The sequence below is a fragment of the Crocuta crocuta genome, unplaced genomic scaffold, assembly GCF_008692635.1.
Source record: "Crocuta crocuta isolate KB4526 unplaced genomic scaffold, BGI_CrCroc_1.0 scaffold126, whole genome shotgun sequence".
Taxonomy (NCBI): domain Eukaryota; kingdom Metazoa; phylum Chordata; class Mammalia; order Carnivora; family Hyaenidae; genus Crocuta; species Crocuta crocuta.
In genome coordinates this window covers 364,921-378,394 of record NW_027531000.1, presented here as the reverse complement: position 1 = coordinate 378,394, position 13,474 = coordinate 364,921, and the positions used below count along the sequence as shown (strand labels likewise).

The window sequence follows — 13,474 nt, the reverse complement described above, 5'->3', positions numbered from 1 at the left end:
TGACACGGGTGGAGAACAACTGGGACTGTCCTACACGGCTGCAAAACGCAACAACCTCCACTTTGGAAAACACTTTGACAGTTTCTTATCAAATGAAACTTGTATTTTGCCTATGACCTCACTTCCTAACCCAAAAGAAACAAAAACATACGTCCCCAGACAAATACCTGTGTGCAAATTTATAGCAGCTTAATTTTGTAATCACACACTTGGAAACTCCAATGCGTATCACCCAACGAATAGGTAAACAAACTGTACCACAGACCTCCACACAATGGGAAATGGCTCCGTGATGTAAAGGAACACACTTCTGGTACAGGCAAAACCATGAATCAGCCTCCATAGCATACTGGGTGAAATAAGCCAAGGCACACAAGGCTACATAATGAGCAACTGTATTTACAGGATATCTTGGAAAAGAGAACACTACAAATATTCTGGATTTTGTTTATGGTGGTAGTCACAAGCCATTTGTCAGAAGTCATAGAAATGTACATTCACAAAGGGTGAAAAAGTCATAGAAATGTACATTCGAAAGGGTGAATTTTCTGCCATCAAAGTTACTCAATAAACTGAACTTTAAAAAAAGACAGCATTTTAACATTTGCTCCATGACAACTGTTAAAGTGTAACATTATCATCTATGGTAACTCTGAAAACTACTAGACACTTCTTAACTAGCTAGAATACTACAAATGTGCTGAACAATGAAAAGAAATAAACCCCATGTTTCTCCCTCTTTAGGCCTCCGGACGTTCCTATGCAAGGAGAGGGTGTGAGAGTGTGAGCGAGTGTGGCCGCGCTGTGCGAATGCTGGTTATTGAGGAGCGAATAAAGTGAGTCTTGTTTGCCGGACAGCTGTCAGCTCCCTGCTCTTCCGTCACACACTCAAGCGGGGAGCTCTTACGCTCACGGGATGTGGCCCTCCCACTGGAAAGCTGTTACCTCATGCCGGGAAACACTGCCCAACGAGCCCATTCTCAGTACGCACCATGAAGAAAATGGCAAAAACAAAAACGACAACAAAAGACCCAAGAATGCTTATATAAAGTACATATATACAAACTAAGCTATGCTACTGAAAATCAGATCACTCCTAAGAAATATTTCTCAATATTTAACATCCCAGATTTTCTTTTCTACGAGTCATATTTCATCTCATCTTCGTATCCTTAGCATACAACCTCAGAGTCCAAATATACATATATTTTTACTTTTCAAAAGACATTTTGATTGAGCATGCTTTGATTACTAATTCCATACAATTATGAGAGTAATGATTTTACCTTCTGGATTATCAAATGCCCATCTAGGTACTTTGCCATTTCACAGTTTGGTCTTCAATAAGCCATTTTCACTTGAACAAGGGCTTTCAAATTCTTTTGACCATTAGACATATTTCCATTGCAACCCAGTACAGAGAGGTGTGCATGCATGTGCAACACAGAGGTTTTACAAAATAAGCCTTATGCTTACTACATAAGATGTTCTCTATTATTTCCTTTTGCATTAGAGTCCTTAAAATGCTGTCAAATATCCACCCAATCCATATCATGACCCACAATTTTCAAAAATCACTGCCCCAGAAGATGCAAAAAATAATAATAACAACATTTCTGCCTGTTTTAAACACAGGCTTTCAAAAACTCACTTAACTATTTGTTTTTAAACACATTAGTGACCTTCCCTGAGGCCGACGCACAAGTCACCACACTCTGTTGTCCCTGGGGGGTTCCCAGCTGGCTGGGGTGAACAGCAGAGGTGGAAGGGACGGTCAGAGCCCAGGCCCCCGCTGCCCCCCCAGCTGCCAGCCACTACGTGTGCATGGGGAAGGCCTTAGCCAGTGGACGCCTACAAATACTCGGGACCTTTATTTCTTTCCGTTTAACCACATTGTTATTCCTTAACCTCTTTAACCTCTAGACACAGGCAGGCGCACACAGAATAAAAGAGAATCCCGCCACGTAGGAAAAGGGTTGCAATAGAGAAGGAAGTAAAGCAGTCTTTCCTGAACATGCATGCATTTCAGTTACGCCTGCTGTGCTGATTTTCCAGAACCACAGACAGCAGAACAAGTTTAAAGGGCTGAACTGGCATGTAAATTACACACACAAAGTATTTTCAACTACCAAAAATTTTGAGTTTTTAAACTGCCAGTCAATATTCTATTCTACTATTCCACACTGAAAATGGTGGGTATTTGTGATAATCAAGAGGAAATTTTATATGAAGACTAGAAAACTTACTTTTAAGGACTCCCACAAGGGAAACTGGACCAATGAGAAAGGAATCTGAAGAGAAAAAAAAAAATTAAATAAATTAGGCAGGAAAGATCAGAGTTTGCTTAGCACTACTATGTGAACCTGTAATAATTATTTAGAAACCTTAGTTCATTTTAACTTTATGTATATAATAAAGCTAACATTGAATTTATAGGTGCAGTATATACAGTTTTCAGAAAAAGAGTTAACTGGTAACTGCCTGTAGAGTTCTACTAACTTTCAGAGCCCAAGGGACATAAAATGATGATTTGAAACCCTTTTGAAACAGAAAGAGAAGCACAGTACAGAGATCTGGCTACTGAAAGGACAAAACAAATGTTTCCTATCACAACCAAGAAAGACTTTAAAGACTTGACATTTTTCCACTTAAGAGCCAGAACTGCCTACTCTTTAGCAGGCCAAGTGTTCGTGTTTAAAATACAAATAGGGAGGTGAGCCTGGGTGGCTCAGTCCGTTGAGTGTCTTATCAGGTCATGATTTAGCTGTTCATGAGTTCGAGCCCCATGTTGGGCTCTGTGCTGAGAGCTCAGAGCCTGAAGCCTGCTTCAGATTCCCTCTCTTTCTGCCCCTCCCCGACTCATGCACACATGTCTGTGAGCTCTCTCTCTCTCTCAAAATTAAATAAAACCATTTTTAATTAAAAAAAAAAGTAGACAGAGAAAGGGAGCAGGATTGGGGAAGGAGGAGACGGTGGGGGGGGTGGGAGAGGGAGGCAGAGTGGGATGGGAGAGAAAAGGAGGGGAAAGGAAGAAGAAAAGAGAGGGGAGAGGAGGAGAGAGGTGAAATGGGAGAGAAGGAGGGGCCCAGAGGGAGAGGAAGAGGAGAAAAAAGGAAGAGAGGGCGAGTTAAGGGGAGGAGGAGCAGGGGTGGAAAGGGGAGGCAGGAAACCAGAGAGGAGGCAGAGAGGAGGTGCACAGAGCCACTTACAGGAGGAAGCGGAGAAACAGGGACAGAGGAAGAGGCCAGCAGGCGGTGGGAAAGGACAGCGTGTCAGTGGTGCAGGGGCCCAGGAGCACAGCTGGGCCTGGGGGCCGGCCCTCCTCAGGGCAGGCAGGGAGAGGAGCATCTGCAGTGGCCAAGTGAGGCTGAAGACGATCTGCACTCACAGGAGTGGAGTAATTGCAGTCAGGTGGACAGCAGTACGAGCTAGAATGACCAAGCTCTTCTCACATATCAGGCACTATGCTAATGAGCACTTCCTAAGCTTTGCTCCACACTTCCCAACAACCCTGTGAGCCAGGGAGGTTTTTTACTCTCCCCACGTTATAGGTGAAGGGGAGGTTCCTAGAAGCTGTATCACTCGACAAGAGACACCCTAAGAAGTCCAGACAATCTGACTCCACAGCCCTGTCTACTACTCTGCCTGAAAGACCTTTCAGTGCATTCATCTGCACGTAAATTCACCCACAGTAGAATCTGTTTGCTTCAATGACAGTTTTCTATAATTTGAAAACAGAACCACACCTTCCTATTTCCTAAGACAAAAATACCTCAACTCCAGTGAACACCACCCACTAGTCTTGGTGACATCCCATCACTGGCCAAAAGGGCATGGCCCCACTACTGGTTTCTATACTCCGCTAATTGAAAGTGAAGAGTAAAATGTGGACTTTGGACAGTATCAATACACTTATGGGTGTGTGAGTGCATGAAGTAGGTGTGTGCCAGAGACCATGTTTTTGAAGGCACTAATGAGTATTTGCCTTCACACAAATTGAGGGCACTAAATCACTTCTGAAGTATTTCTATTTAATCACAAATTAAAAGTCTAGTATCATCTTCCTTACTCTACTGGAGCAAATGATGGCCATGAGTTTCGGAATGAACACAGAGGAAAAAAAGATCTGTCCTCCATTCTGGCAGGAAATGGAAGTCTGATGGCAACAGGCTAGTTTAGGCTGACAAAGTAGAATCTCAGAGAAGTTTGCTGTCTTCAGAGTAAGCAGCACCCCACACTGGATGTCAAAATTCCACAACAGGGGTGACATTTAGTTTAGTTTTTGTTGTCACCAAAACGTGAAAGCATCTGTCAAAAAGTCCATTCTGAAACTAAAGTGCTATATTTTTCAATGAAATTATCAAACCCCCCAAACTGACTATGTAATAGTTTTCTAAAAGCTTTTCTAAGTTTCAAAAAAATTTACAGTATGTAATAAAACACCCAAGAGGGCTGTAACAAGTACTAGGATTATAATGACTTTAATTTTCTTCTTTGTACTCTCCCATCCCAAATGTAAATACTTCACATTTTAACAAGAATGCAAATATTTCACATTTAAAAGAAAAAAAAAGCCTTATAACTTACTGTAATGGTCATGGTAGCATTCTTTACTTCTTGATTAAAATAACCTGTAAAACTTAATTCTACGTCATCTGTACATTTTTGGTCCTTAAAAAGTAATATTAGATTTTGAATCCTGTCGATGTACATTTTGCCCATTTTCCTCTATTAAAAGTTATTCATTAAATTGTTCCTTCAAATTTAAAGAACTAATGTAAAAGTCACACAGTTGGAATGGCCAAACTATTCCATTGGGTATTTATCTTAAAAAGTTGAGCCGACAGTAAACCCCAACTTTACTCTCTAAAACAAGATTAACTGACAGCCTGAGGTAATTAAATGCACTGTAAATGCTTAAATAATTAAATTTATTTCTGGTTTCTGGTAGTGAAATATCCCTTGTAAGATAAACTCCTGATGTGCAAAAATTTTTCAAATATTCATCAAGTCCAGATCCCAGTGAATGCTTTCTGTCATTTACGAGAGGAACAAGCAACAAGGGAAATGTGCCGCGCACATGCGGAAGGAGGGCCGCCAGCAAACAGGGCTCCGCGGCTACAACAAACACAGCTCCAGGCTGCCCCAGAACACGGGCCTGTCAAAGAGCTCGCTCCCTGCCCATGTCTGGTCTGGAGTTACATAACAGTGATGTTTCTTCAACACGTGGAATTTTAAACCCCAAACAGATGTAAGCTGTTATTCTAAAATGGTTTATAGATGAAGAAAATGAATAGCTGCACTCAGAGGTCTTATATTCCAAAACACAACATACTCATTTTATTGCGCCGAAACTTACAAAATGGCTCACTGTTGTGACCTTTTTAATGCCTCCATTTAAGATGTTTTGTTTGAATAAGGCTGTTAGGACCCAGGGCACTAATAAGTGAGCGGCAGTAAACCTAGCTACCATCAAAGAGGCAGATGCAGAGGGGGAAAAATCTGCTAAAATTCAACATGGACTCCACTGAGTAATAAACACAGTAATAACTCTATACAAGAGGGCATGTGAGGATTCCGTGCGATGTAGACAAAGTCAAATATAGGTGTGGTGAACAGGGGAAGAAGTGTTGGGCATACTAATGAACTAATTATGAACATGCTTCACCTCTCATCAAGTAAAGCCAATCAATGCTTTGAGCCTTGTGACCTTAAAACAAGTGTCCCTAATCTTACGGTCGTTAAAACTAATGAAGTGATTTATAACAAATCGAGGTGATATAGAGATATGATATCTAAGGTATTATTTACCTCCAAAATTCTATTTTCCAGTGGAAAAATCTTATTAGCATACCAACATTTTTTTAAAAAGTAAGACTTGATTATAAGCTACAAGGAACACAATACTACTATGAATGATCTAGGAATCATAAGACTAAGAAAGTGTATTTTAAAAGCTGTGAAAGCTATTGTACCTTGGCAGAAATAACTCCCAAATTCTCTAGCAAGAAGACAAAAAAAAAAAAAACTTTTTGCTAAGATCTCAAATTAGAAGGGTTCATCTAGCAGGGGACTGATATCCATCCTGCCATGGATATCACAATCAGTCCAAGAATTGGCCCATTCCAACTTTCAAGGGACCTACGTGTGACCCAAAGAGATTCTCCGTTTTGTTGTGTGACAGCATCCAAATTTTTGTGATTGATTTAGGGTTTTCCACTTCAGTGTTGCACTGGTAACAAAGCCATTCTCCTCTTAAATACGCTGGGCTTTTTCCCATTCAACCACAAGGGTAAAAAAGGACAAATCAAGTTGAAGACTTAAAACCTTGTGCCTCAAAGTAACTATTGTTCCAAAATTTTTAATGAAACAAAAAAAGTGAGAGCTATTTAAAGCTGGCCTAGGGCTAGCTAGCATTTGACAGCAAAGAATTCTAACAGTAAAAATACATTGATTTTTCCTTTGAACAGCCATTATCCATTTATGTGCACTGTATACAGAGAATAGAACATACACCTAATAAAGGAAATTAACCTAAAAGTAGGAAAAATTTTTAAGTGAATTATTCCGGAGGTTTGTAAGAGATAATGTAAGTCCTAAAACATCTTTCTGAAAAAGCACAAAATGGACAAAAGAGCATCAAAATCGAATACAGAAAAGGAGATGCATGTGAGCAGTTTGATTCTTAAGTCTTTTAGAACTAAGCCAGGAGCTTTGAGGATATCACCAATCACTAACTCTATGTGCTAGGCACAGCAAGTCCTTCGTGAATGTTAGCACTGAAGACAATGATCAGGTGTTCTTCCTCTGCATTCTACAGAATCATCCTAGTAACTGTGTCTGGGTGGGAAGACTTTCCAGTAGACCCATGTACATGTGAGTATGCCAGTCACACAGCACCATTCTATAGCGAAGATAACAGCCATGTCAAATCAGTCCATAGCCCACTACACTTCTGAACTAAAATCAAGTTTCACTGTTTTCACAAAGTGAAAAATATATAGATTTGACATCATTCATGATTTAAAACAAAAAAAGCTCATTAAGGTAAAAATACAAGGGAACTTACTCAATCTGATAAAGAACTACTAAAAACAAATGTGAGTATAAATNCTTCTGAACTAAAATCAAGTTTCACTGTTTTCACAAAGTGAAAAATATATAGATTTGACATCATTCATGATTTAAAACAAAAAAAGCTCATTAAGGTAAAAATACAAGGGAACTTAATCTGATAAAGAACTACTAAAAACAAATGTGAGTATAAAAGTGTATGTACATCTAACACCATTCTTTGTGGTGAAAGACTTGAATGCTTTCCTCTTAAGATTATGTACACAGCAAAGATGTCTGTTCTCACTTTTGTTCAGCACTACACTGGAGGTTCTAGTCAGTATAATTAAGCTAGAAACAGAAATAAAATGCATAAAAATTGGAAGGAAGCTGTCCCTATTCACAAATGACATGATTAGTCATGCTGAAAATTCTAAAGAATCTTAAGGAATCAATATACCAAAACAAAACAAAACAAAAACAACCCTACAAAATCCCTAAATGCTAGCAACAAATTAGTGAAAAACAAATATTTTTTAAAAATCTGCTTAAAGGTGAATTAAAATTCAATTGAGGAAAAAAGTTAACAAAATACTTGTAAGACTTACGTACTTCAGTGACCTAATATTTTTAAGAGAAATTAAAGAAGACCTAAAAAAAGAATACATTGTCAATGGACTACGGGACTCGATATTGCTAAAATATCTATTATCTGTCCAATAATTTATAATTTCAGTGTAATCCCAAAAATAATCCTAGCAGGTTTTCTATTAAAACAATAATTGACAAGCTGATTCTAAAAGTTACATGAAAGTGCCAAGGATCAAGAATAGCAAAAACAATATTGAAAAGTAACACCAAATCCTAGGAGACTAACACAACTTGATTTCAAGAACTATAAAGATAGAGTAATCAGGACAATCATCAGGACAACAGGCTTCAGCACACACAGAACAACAGAAAACAGAGTTCAAACATAGTATTTTCAATAAACAATCCTGCAACAGCTAGATATCCATATGCATAAAAATGAAACCTGACCCCCAACCTCAAACCATATACAAAAATTAATGCAGGATGAATTATTGACTTAAAAATAAAAGCTAAACCTATAAAGCTTTTAGAAGAAAACAGACAAGAAGATCTTGGTGACCTGGAAATAAGAGATTTCTTACAACACTGAAGAAGCAATACTCATAATATTTCTCAAAACTGAAAAATTAGATTACATCCATCAAATTTTAAAACTTCTGCTTATCAAAAGGTACTGTTAAGAAAAATCCCAATGACATCTGTAGCATAAATAAAATTCATCCTAAAATTGATATGAATTCTCAAGAGACTCCAAGCAGCCAAAAGTCGTTGTCTTTAAAAAAGAAGAACAAAGCTGAAGTCTCCTGTTTCGTGACCTCAAAGCTGATGGACAGAGCCACAGTGAGCAAAACACTGTGGCAGGGGCTTGAGGACACACAACTCAACGCAAGAGACCAGGGTGCCAGGACTGTAGGATGGGGAAAGGTGTTCTCTTCAACCTTACAGTGCTGGGGCGCCTAGCTGGCTCAGTCAGTTAAGCATCTCACTTCAGCTCAGGTCATGATCTCACAGCTAGTGAGTTCGAGCCCAGTATTGGGCTTTGTGAGAGCCCAGAATCTGAGAGCTCCAAATCTGGAGCCTGCTTTGGAGTCTGTGTCTCCCTCCCTCTCTGCCCCACCTTCACTCACACATGTGAGCGCATGCGTGCTCTCTCTCTCAAAAATAAGTAAACGCTAAAAAATTTTTTTTTAAAAGACTTGAACAAGCACTTCACAAAGAAAGGTATGCAAATTGCTAATTTAAGCACATGGAAACATAGTCGACATCAGTCATCTGGGAAATGCTAATTAAACACACTAAGAAAAAAAGGCTGCTGGGGGTGCCTGGGTGGGTGGCTCAGTCGGCTAAGCGTCCAACTTCGGCTCACATCACGATCTCATGGTTTGTGGGTTTAAACCCTGCATCAGGCTCTGTGCTGACAGCTAGCTCAGAGCCTGGAGCCTGTTTCGGATTCTGTGTGTCTCTCTCTGACCCTCCCCTGCTCACACTGTCTGTCTGTCTCTCTCTCTCTCTCAGAAATAAAACATTAAAAAAATAAATTAATTAAAAAAAAAGCCTACTGGTTTCCAAAAAACTAACCATAGTTAGTTAACTATACATATATATATATACACCATCATTATACATAGAAATATGTATACATAACACCATTACAGATATATGTATATATAACATCGTTATATTTAATATGTATATAACATCATTATATACAACATATATATCATTATATATAATATATTATATATATATATTTTTATATTTATATAAATAACCTATGATGCAGCTTTCTGCTCCTAGGTATACAGCCAAAACAAGTGAACACAGGGACTTACTCGAACAGATACTTGTACACCAATCTTCACTGCAGCATCAATCACAATAACCAAACAATCCAAGGTTCATCAACAAATAAATGGGAAAATAAAATGGGTGTGATGTATACAACGGAGTATTCCTGCACCATAATAAGGAATAAAGCTCTAACACATACTACAACATGGATGAACCCTGAAAACATCTCACTAGCTGAAATAAACCAGACACAAAAGGACAAATAATGTTATCATTTCACTTACATAGAATATCTACAATAGGTAAATTCACAGGGGCAGAAACTAGATGAGGGGTTAAGAGGGGCTGGCAGGGAGCAGAGAGGGGAGATCTTACTCAGTGGGGACAGAGTTTATGTTTGCGGTGATGAAAACATCTTGGGACCAGACAGGGGTGATAGTTGCGCAAGCTTTGTTAACGCTACTGAATAAAGCTGTTTAATGTGGTTAAAATGGCAAATGTGATGTTTTATCTACTTTAGCACAATTTAAAAACTATTTTTCAAAAAGCACACATTGACAAGCCATTGTACAACTGCTAACATGGATGACCACAGAAAGACTGACAAAACCAAATAAGGTTAAGGATGTGCAGCAATCAGAACTCTGTTTTGCTGGCAGGAACTTAAAACAGGACAATAATTTCCAAAATGGAATTGCTACATTTTTGTTTGGTCCAGAAATTCCACTCCTAGATATTTATCCAAGAGCAATGACGATCTATGTCCACAATTACATCTGTCATGAATGACACAGCAGCTTTAATCATTACAGTTCACGTCCCTCCACAAAAGAAAGGCTAAACTCATTCAGTGCAATATTAGCAACAAAGTAGAAAGAACTACTGATCCTTGCTGTAACATTAATGTTCCTCACACCAGTTATGCTCAGCAAGAGAAGTCAGACATAAAAAGAATTCATATTGTAGGGCTGTATTTAAATCAAGTTCTAAGAAAAGGCAAAACTATCCCAGGTGGTCAGGCTGACTGGGATGGAATACTACAAAACATTCTAGGGTATGGAAAACTCACTACCGTAACAGTGATGTGTCCACTGTACAGAAGTGTACATCTATCATTTGTGCATTTCAATGAATACAAATTGAAACTACATATATACTATAAAAAATACAACAGCAATCAAGGTGAAGAGATGGTAACACAGATGAGTAAAAACTGCAGAATACTGACACCTGTTGAAGCCTGATGAGTCCTTAAGCTTCATTATACTATTCCATTTACCTTGTCTATGTTTTAACTTTGCTATAATAAAAAATGTGTACAAGTAAAGCATGACTACATTCTCATTCTTAAAAATCATATCTAGAAGTCTAAAACAAAAGGTCAAAATGAGTTCCCTACCTCCCATTGAACCAAAATAACTGACATTTGGGATTGATCTTCTCATGTATCTCAACATATTTAGTTTGGGTTTGTTTGGGTTTTTTCATTAAACATTAGTATACATAGAGTTCAGAACTTTGATTTTTCTCTTAAACCATATCATGGAGATATTACCATGTTCATTAATATACATCCGTCATTTCTGAGCAATGCACAGCATTTCATAATATTTATCCTCCGGTGATTTATTTCCATTTTTGTCTCAGAACATACTATTTCTGATTTAATTTTTCTAATACACAAGAAATTCTAGACACATCACACAGATTATAAATATATAACTTCTAAACAAACGTATAACAATAGTAGACTTAGAAGAGAAAGGCCCAACATTAACCCTCCATTAGCACAGCCGCCCTTAAAATGCTGAGGGTTAATATTCAGGTCTATCAGCATGAATAGACACTTTTCCAAAGAAAACATCCAGAGGGCCAACAGACACATGAAAAGATGCTAACATCACTCATCATCAAGGAACTACAAATCAAAACCACAATGAGATACCACCTCACACCAGTGAGAGTGGCTAAAATTAACCTCAGGAAACAACAGATACTGGCAAGGATGTGGAGAAATGAGAATCTTCTTACACTGTTGGTGGGAATGCAAACTGGTGCAGCCACTCTGAAAAACAGTGTGGAGGTTCTCAAAAAATTAAAACCAGAACTACCGTATGACACAGCAATAACACTACTAAGAATTTATCCAAAGGATACAGGAATGCTGATTCATAGAGGCACATGTATCCCAAAGTTTACAGCAGCACTTTCAACAACAGCCAAATTATGGAAAGAGCCTAACTGTCCATCAACTGAAGAACACATCAAGATGTGGTTTATACATACAATGGAATACTACTTGGCAATGAGAAAGAATGAAATCCTGCATTTGTAGCAATGTGGATGGAAGTGGAGGATATTATGCTAAGTGAAATAAGTCAGTCAGAGAAAGATAGATATGGTATGTTTTCACTCATGTGGATCTTGAGAAACTTAACAGATGACTGAGGGGAAGGGAAAAAATAGTTACAGAGAGGGAGGGAAGCAAACAGTAAGAGACTCTTAAATACAGAGAACAAAGTTGATGGGGGGGAGGGGTGGAAGAGAGGGCAAAGTGGGTGATGAGCACTGAAGAGGGTACTTGCTGGGATGGCACTAGGAGTGCAAGCGATGAGCCATGGGAATCTACCCCCAAAACCAAGAGCACACTGTATACACTGTATATTAGCCAACCTGACAATAAATTGTATTAAAAAAATGTTCATGTCTATCAGAACGCAAAGAAATCATCTTTTAGGTATCAAGTTTAATTTACCAAATCAATCAAAATGAAAAAAATCACAAAATCACACTGGCTTTTACATTGCAAGTAACTGATTCAAACACACCATTCAACACTGACTCTTAGCAAATGTTCAACATTTGCATTAAGATGTAATCCTGCTTCCAGGGGTCTGAACACATTACTTACATGGTGTGATTATGGGATCAAGAATTACCAACATATGTATGACTGAGAAGAATCTAACTGTGACGTCACAAGTAGATATAAGTTGTGCCCTACCTAAAATGATGACCTATTTTCATTGATTGGGATTCTTAAAAAAATAAAATTAGAAATACTTTTAAAGTCTTCCAGGGGCGCCTGGGTGGCTTAGTCGGTTAAGCGTCCGACTTTCGCTTAGGTATTGATCTCACGGTTCGTGGGTTCGAGCCCCGCGTCGGGCCCTGTGCTGACTGCCAGCTCAGAGCCTGGAGCCTGTTTGAGTCTGTGACTCCTTCTCTCTCTGACCCTCCCTTGCTGACGCTGTCTCTCTCTCTCTCCTAGAAATAAATAAAACATTAAAAAAAATTAAAAAAAAAAAATAAAGTCTTCCATTCTGTGTAATAAAGTTTTAAAAATCTATCTTTATATAAATACACACACATACATACTGATGTGTTTATTTTCACTGGCTTCTTTAATAAGCTGTGGATCACACAACTCCTATAATAATCACTCAGAAATAAGTGTGATGCCTCCTAATGAAACCTGAACTTTTCTTCTGGGGTGTAAGAAGCAAATGATAAAGTTCATTTTCAGTTCTCCACAGAGGCATTTCCAATATGTTAAGCTGTGCTGACTTAATCCTTCTAAGAAAACAGTCAGAGAATATAGGTGAGGGAAGCACTTGAGAAATTCACAACCAGAATTCCTGTCAAGATGTTAGAACTCTGGCACAGGGTCAGGAAACACATGTTTTCAGTTGGAATCTCCTGCAACTGTAATCCCTTACAAACATAATCAGGTTGTTCTTCAGATTTTTGTCTGCAGCTGAGAAAGAGTATTCACATGTATAGTCACTCGGCTTCCCCACCTAGGACTCCATCCCTCCTTCTCAGCCAGTGTGCTTAGCACTTTCCTCAGAAAGCAAAAGAGACCGGTGAGGAAACAGGAGGAACCAACCCCTCAAGAAGTCCTGCAAGAGAAAGTAAATGATTTTTCTTATTATTCTACCAATTGTCCTTGTTAACTGAGGCACATGCTTATTCATCCAGGTTTTCCCTGTTTCTGGAGCAATCTGTTTTTTGGTAATAAAGATGTTCTTTTTTTTTT

General features: G+C 38.5%; 1 protein-coding gene across 5 annotated transcripts in view; it reads right to left on the bottom strand.

Moving 5' to 3' along the window:
• The window catches only part of SLC25A26 (solute carrier family 25 member 26), a 120,459-nt gene that overhangs the window by 23,194 nt on the left and 83,791 nt on the right, over window positions 1-13,474 (bottom strand). For 4 of the 5 annotated variants that reach the window (XM_077770594.1, XM_077770598.1, XM_077770596.1 and 1 more), the window contains one exon: window positions 2,247-2,291. The exons of the other annotated variant lie outside the window; for it this stretch is intronic. In XM_077770594.1, the coding sequence (XP_077626720.1) occupies window positions 2,247-2,291 (45 nt within the window). The remainder of the gene's footprint in view (window positions 1-2,246; window positions 2,292-13,474) is intronic. 5 annotated transcript variants of the gene reach the window in all.